Source organism: Myxocyprinus asiaticus, chromosome 29, assembly GCF_019703515.2.
Source record: "Myxocyprinus asiaticus isolate MX2 ecotype Aquarium Trade chromosome 29, UBuf_Myxa_2, whole genome shotgun sequence".
NCBI classification, from domain to species: domain Eukaryota; kingdom Metazoa; phylum Chordata; class Actinopteri; order Cypriniformes; family Catostomidae; genus Myxocyprinus; species Myxocyprinus asiaticus.
In genome coordinates this window covers 18,412,992-18,420,292 of record NC_059372.1, presented here as the reverse complement: position 1 = coordinate 18,420,292, position 7,301 = coordinate 18,412,992, and the positions used below count along the sequence as shown (strand labels likewise).

Here is a 7,301-nt window from a genome sequence, read left to right as displayed (position 1 = left end):
CCGTGGCATGATTGTTGGTGCCAGATGGGCTGGTTTGATTATTTCTGTAACTGCTGATCTCCTGGGAGTTTACTCATAATGGTACCAAAAACAAAAAAAACATCCAGTGTGTGGTAGTTCTGTGGACGGAAAAGCCTTGTTGATGACAGAGGTCAACAGGGAATGGCCAGACTGGTTTGAACTGATAGAAAAGCTACGGTAACTCAGATAACCACTCTGTACAATTGTAGTGAGCAGAATAGCATCTCAGAATGCACAACATGTCGAACCTTGAGGTGGATGACAGCAGAAGACCACGTCAGGCCCTTTAGTAGGACCACAGTGTTCCTAATAAAGTGAATGTAAAGTAGATTTAACCACTAGAGTCGTATGGATTACATTTATGCTGCCTTTATGTACTTTTGAGCTTCAAAATTTTGAGGACTTACAGAGCTGAAAGACATTTCACATTTGGGATGGCATTAGGGTGAGTTAATGATAAAAGAATTTTCATTTTTAGGTGAACTATCCCTTTAAGTGTATTAAAATAATGAAAATTGACAGATCTATTGTGCCAAAACCTTACAAGGTCATGATGACGTCTATTGACAGTGCCTTTTTAAATATTAAAGTGGGTCATTGACATGAAGCTTTGGCCCAAGTTTAGTTACGTTGATATCTTTAACTTTTTCAAGTCGCTATGACAGCCAGCACCTGCACCTGCAGAAGGTGAACTCGTTTTCATTCAGACTAACGCTTAAAATGGTTGTTGTTCACCATTTGGATCGCTCGTTTTGGTATTTTTTACATAAATTCTTCTGGAGACCGGAATCAGAAAACAGTCTAGCGGCAATCAGAATCATCATGGTGTTGCCCAGTGGTTGGTCAGGAAAACTGTGACCTGTGAATAGTTTGAGGGTTGCAGTCTAGCCTTGGCTTAAAGTGCACTATAGTGATTCTCCACTCCAAAACATTTTAACTACTGGGAACCCTTTTTTTATGGGAAACTGTCTTATAAAATTCAGTCTATACGGCTGTTTGAGCATCTTTTTGTCAGGATTTAAAAATCACCTTTTACAAATGAACAAAAACCACCTCTACCCCCAATCCCAATGGACTATTGTTTGCTTTTAAATGACACTTCAGAGAATTCCAGTCTCTCAGCATCTGTCAAAAAAATGTAGCATCCTTTTGCATGCTCTTTACTGTTCAGTACGTAGCTATATAAATCAACATCATATTAGCATTTATACTGTATGTGAACAATTTATATATCAGGGCAGAGGAGTTCCTGTAGCCTGTACTGATAGAACATGTCGCTACCAACCCAAAGTCCAGAGCAACCCATGAGTTAGAATCCCAGGGAACACACACACTAAAAAAAATTATACTTATGTATGTATAAATGTAGGCACTAAAAGTCACTTTGAATAAAAGCATCTGCCAAGTGCATAAAGGCAGATTAGTGTCACAAGTGGTGACTGTCTTGTACTGTATTTCAGGTGCTTGGGAAAGTATCAAATCTTCTGCATCTTATTTGGTGCATCACTCCAGTGTGAGCAGTTAACCTCTACATTTTTCTATTACATTTCAGCGCCGCAGAACGGTGAAGCAGGGCCACCTGATGTGCTCGAAATGGGTGTAATTGAGTGGACAGAAAAGATAATTAATGAGCAATCAATGAACACACAATAGAGGGGGCCACGTACGGCATGCAGGGGATTCAATCTTAGACTTATGAATGATTTAACAGAGGAAGCAGACTTGCATGACAATATAAAATATCCTGGTTACTTGCGTAACCTCCGTTCCCTGATGGAGGGAACGAGATGTTGTGTCGATGTAGTGACACTAGGGGTCACTCTTGGGAGCCCGAAACACCTCTGGTCTTTGATAAAAGGCCAATGAAAATTGGCGAGTGGTATTTGCATACCACTCCCCCGGACATACGGGTATAAAAGGAGCTGGTATGCAACCTCTAATTCAGGTTTTGTGCTGAGGAGCCGAGACAAGGTCCCGGCCATTTCAGCGGGTAGTTCAGCGTTGTGGCAGGAGGGACACAACGTCTCGTTCCCTCCATCAGGGAACGGAGGTTACGCAAGTAACCAGAACGTTCCCTATCTGTCACTCACTCGACGTTGTGTCGATGTAGTGACACTAGGGGTCCCAATACGAAACTCTGCAACTGGCTGAACTGTGTTACATGAACTGGCGGTGTGTGACGGGCAGACCACTGTGTGCCTCGTAGCCAGCACACCAGGCCGTTTCCTCACTGGGGGAAACGCATATTTGCGAAGTCCAGGGGGAGCTTGCTCTTTTCCCTGTTGACCCGAAGCCCTAGTCGGCTGAGGTGCGAGAGCACCAGGTCCCTGTGTGCACACAACACATCCCGAGAGTGAGCTAGGATTAGCCAATCATCGAGATAGTTGAGGATGCGAATGCCCACTTCCCTTAGCGGGGCAAGGGCTGCCTCTATGACCTTCGTGAAGATGCAAGGGGACAAGGACAGGCCGAAAGGGAGGACCTTGTACTGATACGCCAGACCCTCGAATGCAAACCGCAGGAAGGGTCTGTGTCAAGGTAGAATCGAGACGTGGAAGTACGCGTCCTTCAGGTCTACCGCTGCAAACCAAACTTGATGCCGGACGCTCGCTAGAGTTTTTGTGTCAGCATCTTGAACGGGAGTCCGCAACCCACCGACCTTTTTTCGGTACAATGAAGTAGGGGCTGTAAAATACCTTATTCATCTCGGCCGGAGGGACAGGCTCTATCGCACCCTTCCGTAGGAGGGTAGCGATCTCCGCGCGCAAGGTAGCGGTGTTCTCGCCCTTCACCGAGGTGAAGTGTATGCCGCTGAACTTGGGCGGATGCCTGGCGAAGTGAATCGCATAACCGAGTCGGACGGTCCGGACCAACCATCACGACGTGTTGGAAAGCGCAAGCCATGCGTCCAAGCTCCGGGCGAGGGGGACCAAGGGGACAATCTCATCGGACGTACCGGCGGGTGGGGTTGGGCCTCACGGCGGGGCGGAGCCTGAGGTGCCACACCGTGTCGTGGCCGTGCTGAGTTCAGGGACATCGAAGTACTTACCTGGCTCCTTGTGACCACCCCCGGAAGAGGCCTGTCCTCGTGACCCGTGGAGACTGTCACATCGGGGGCGGATTTGTGCCACAGCTGGGCGAGCAGGGGCGGGGAGACCGCCGCTGGAGTGCCAAACCTGCAAAAATGGAGTGGTGGACAGTGGTCGTGATGATGGCTGTGCACACTGGGTACGTGACCCAGGGATAAAAGAAAACGCTCTTGCTGAACTCTTGGGAACTGCAGCCACTTGGGCATGTGGCACAATTAAATGCAAAGGTAACAAAAGATTCTCCTCCCGGCCTTCCACCGGGGGATGGAGTGGTCTGCTTACCAGCTCCAGAGCAGCGGGTTTCGTCATCCCTGGGTCACCCCTCTCAGGGGCGCTTTGAAGACTTTTCGCACGTTCTTGGCGGCCAACCGTGAGACGGCATCTGCTTCCTGCGGGGCCGGGCCGCAGGGGCGGGCTGCGGCGGAGCCGGTGCAGTCACCGCAGGGGGATGCCCTTGGTGACGAGCAGACGGGGTGCAGGATCTTGAGCCACACCGGGGCAGGATGTGCCGGACAGCCTCTGTCTGCTGCTTCAACGCTGATTCAAAGCTGAGAACTACTGGGCAAAAAGTCCTCGACGGTGTCGCCGAACAGGCCAACCTGGGAAATGGGGGCGCCAAGGAACTGTGCCTTGTCGGCCTCTCCCATCTCGACCAGGTTGAGCCAAAGGTAGCGCTCCTGGACCACCAAGGTGGACTTCGCCCGCCCGAGTGACCGTGCCGTGACCTTCATCACCCGGAGAGCGAGGTCAGTCGCAGAGCGCAGCTCCTGCATCAATCCCAGGGCGGAACTACCCTCGTGCAGTTCCTTTAGCGCCTTGGCTTGGTGGACTTGCAGGAGAGCCATGGCATGCAGGGCGGAGGCAGCTTGTCCAGCGGCACTGTAGGCCTTGGCCATCATGGACGACGTAAACCTACAGGCTGCCCGGGAAAGCATGTCCATCATCTCCGCGTCAGCCTGTGACTGGGCGGCCGCACCCGAAGAGAGGAGCCCAGCTGAGGCTTCCACGTCCGACTGGACGAGCCCGCTCTCCGATGCTGCGCTCGAGAGCTCATCACCTTCGCAGGCTCCGAAAAAGAGGTCGAACTCCCGGTGAGATGAGCCGGCGGACTCATCCGGAATCCCGATCGGGGCAGACGAGCGTGCTGGGGAATGGGAGGTCCGTGGGGGGATACCCGGCGGAGGTGGTCCCATTGGGGTCCCCCAAATCGCCCCCAGTGCTAGCCGCACTGGCCTCATACCCATGGGTAGAAGGACCGAGGCGGGGAACCTCTGGGGTGGCTTGCTTTCTTACTAAGGCAAGCCGTGACAGCATCATTGCCATGGACATGTTCTCACAATGAGTACGTGACCCATCCACGAACGCTGTCTCCGTGTGAGCAGCGCCCAGACACGACAGACAGTGATCGTGGCCGTCAGAAGGCGAGATATAACGAGCGCAACCAGGAATAACACACAAATGGAAAAGCATCTTTAAAAAGACGTGTCTTTAAAAAGACGTTCCGTGTGTGCTGTTCTTTTAGAGAAATATACTCTTTTTTAGAATATGCTCTTTTTTTTCTGCCGAAGCGCCCAGGGGCAATCTCTGCAGTGCACCAGTGCAGAGGGGGTGAAGCCGCTGAAATGCAGTGTCAGATCCAGCAGAGGTGAATGAACAGCCGTGGGAATTCAGCTCAGTGAGCATCGACCGTTCGGCTCTGAAGAGAAAATCTGAATGAGTGGTTGCATACCTGCTCCTTTTATACCCGAATGTTCGGGGGAGTGGTATGCAAATACCACTCGGCAATTTTCACTGGCCTTTTATCAAAGACCAGAGGTGTTTCGGGCTCCCAAGGGTGACCCCTAGTGTAACTACATCAACACAACATCGAGTGAGTGGCAGATAGGGAACTGTACATGGCGGACAGGACCAATCATAGGACCAATTTAATCTGCTTTCACTCTAATTACTTTTACAGGTGGTCCTTTACAATACGTTTTTTTACAGTCACCATAACAACATAAAAGTAAGTTTTCATTTCACAGTGAAAGACAAATAAACATTTTATAGTGTGTTTGGGTAAAACTGCTAATGAAAGTATAAAGTTGTCTGTCAAATAAAACAGTGCAAGAGTTTGATCCAGTCCGTTAAAACCACTACAGATAAATTTTTTCATATCTTGCCCATTTCCTGCCTTTGGTATTTAATTAGTGTCGAGGGAGAGAAAGACAATGTTAAAACGGAACATTTTTCATGCTTTCATTTTTTATTAGATGTGCAAACTGGAACTAGACCACACCATGCCAGCTCTGTCTGCTGGGTCGTATGACACATCTTTAGGGGATGATTGAGATGTAAATATGTTGTTTATTTTAGTTATAAAATTGTCACTACATATGACGATGCATTAGCTGTGAAAGCTTGAACAAGCAGACATTAGTGTCAAGAATTTCCCTTTGGTATTTTCCTGGTCACCTTTTGCATTTAGACATGCTTTTGTAAAAACAATACAACAAACAATTTGCACTTAGTTGCAAATGCGAAATTATAATTGTATATCCATAATGTTACTTATTATAATGGCAATAAATTAATAAACAGAGTGTGCTGAGCTTTTAATAGGAAGCAAAGAATAGAAGGTCCATAATTTACTCATCTAGGTGAAGTTGACCTTAACCCTAATATGGTTTGTGGCAAAGAGTAGTTCTTTTTTAAAGGTGAAGTGTGTAATTTTTTTAAGTGGGGAGTAATCCATATGACTCCAATGAGAATTTAGAATTTGAGAATTTATAGTAAAAAACAACTTAAATATTGATCTGTTTCTCACCCACACCTATCATATTACGTCTGAAGATATGGATTTAACAACTGGAGTCGTATGGGATACTTTTATGCTGCCTTTATGTGCTTTTTGGATCTTCAAAGTTCTGGCCACCATTTACTTGCATTGTATTGACCTAGAGAGCTGAAATATTCTTCTAAAAATCTTCATTTGTGTTCAGCAGAAGAAAGAACGTCATACACATCTGGGATGGCATAAGTTTGAGTAAATGATCAGAGAATTTTCATTTTTGGGTGAACTAACCCTTTAATATGTAGAGACAAATTCGTAGATTCATTTCTCCAAAAATTGTAAACACTGAATCTGTGAGCATACTGACCAGACTGACACAGCAACACTGTCTCAACCAGTCACATGTGTCTGAGGTGGGACTTTCTGTTTGTCCAACCAATGGGAATTAATGGTGCAAAAATGACACACTTCACCTTTAAACTATAGCCTACCTTTAACTGCTCTCACACAAGAGCACTTACTAAGTTCGACTTCCAGATGGAAAACTTTATAAAAATGTCACCAAATATACTTAAGGGACACAACAACTCAATAAACTGAGCAATAGAGCTCATTATAAGAACAATGACAAATTCTTACCTGTCCATTCTTCTTGAGGTCTGCCCACATGCTTGTCCCATCTCCTCCTCTCATTAGGACATGGTATGTGAAGAAGTAGATGCCAGGTAGAGGGCATGTGAACTTTCCAGTGCTGGGCTCATAGTAGTTGCCAACATTGGTCACCACATCATCAAATTTGAGCACATCAGTGCCTTCGTGTTGCTTGCGCAGGCCTGCATAAAAGGCAATCTTAGGGCTGTAGAATGATGGCACGTAACCACCAGGGCCAGGACCTGTAGGCCCTTGTGGACCTGGCTTTCCAGGCTCTCCTGGTGGTCCTCGTGGACCAGGTGGTCCTGGGATCCCTGGAGGTCCCCGATAACCAGATTTCCCCCTCCGGTTTGTGAAATCAGGAGGTTGTGGTGAAACTGCCATTAGCTCCTGGCCATGAGACGTTGTGTAGGGATCACAAACCATCCGACAACTTCCTAACATTTCATAATGGCTTCCTGCATTGCCAGCTCCTCCTTTAGTGCTGTGGACCAGTAAAGGGATGGCAACCAGAAGAATCAGAACCATGGCCACACCCACGGCTGCTCCTATGACACGCTTGCGGCGGCTTAGCCGGGAGGCGGCAAGCGTTAAAAAGTCCTCCTCTCCTTTAGTGGGAATGGTGCCTGCCAGTGTGAATGGTTGAGTTTGCGAGAAAAAAAAATGTAATGTGGAAGTTTTGCGTTTGTGTACACACACACAAACTCAATAAAACACACCAAATATGTCTCAGGAAGTATAGGGCCAGTGGGGAGTAGGACAATAGA

The 7,301-nt window shown here is 47.5% G+C and overlaps 1 protein-coding gene across 1 annotated transcript in view; it reads right to left on the bottom strand.

Moving 5' to 3' along the window:
- Positions 1–6,471: 6,471 nt before the first annotated feature.
- Positions 6,472–7,301, bottom strand: part of LOC127420214 (complement C1q-like protein 4) — a 2,449-nt gene continuing 1,619 nt past the window's right edge. The window contains exon 2 of the mRNA XM_051662268.1: positions 6,472–7,301. This exon is cut by the window's right edge and continues 753 nt beyond it. Coding sequence (XP_051518228.1) covers positions 6,472–7,062 — 591 coding nt within the window. The 5' untranslated portion in view covers positions 7,063–7,301.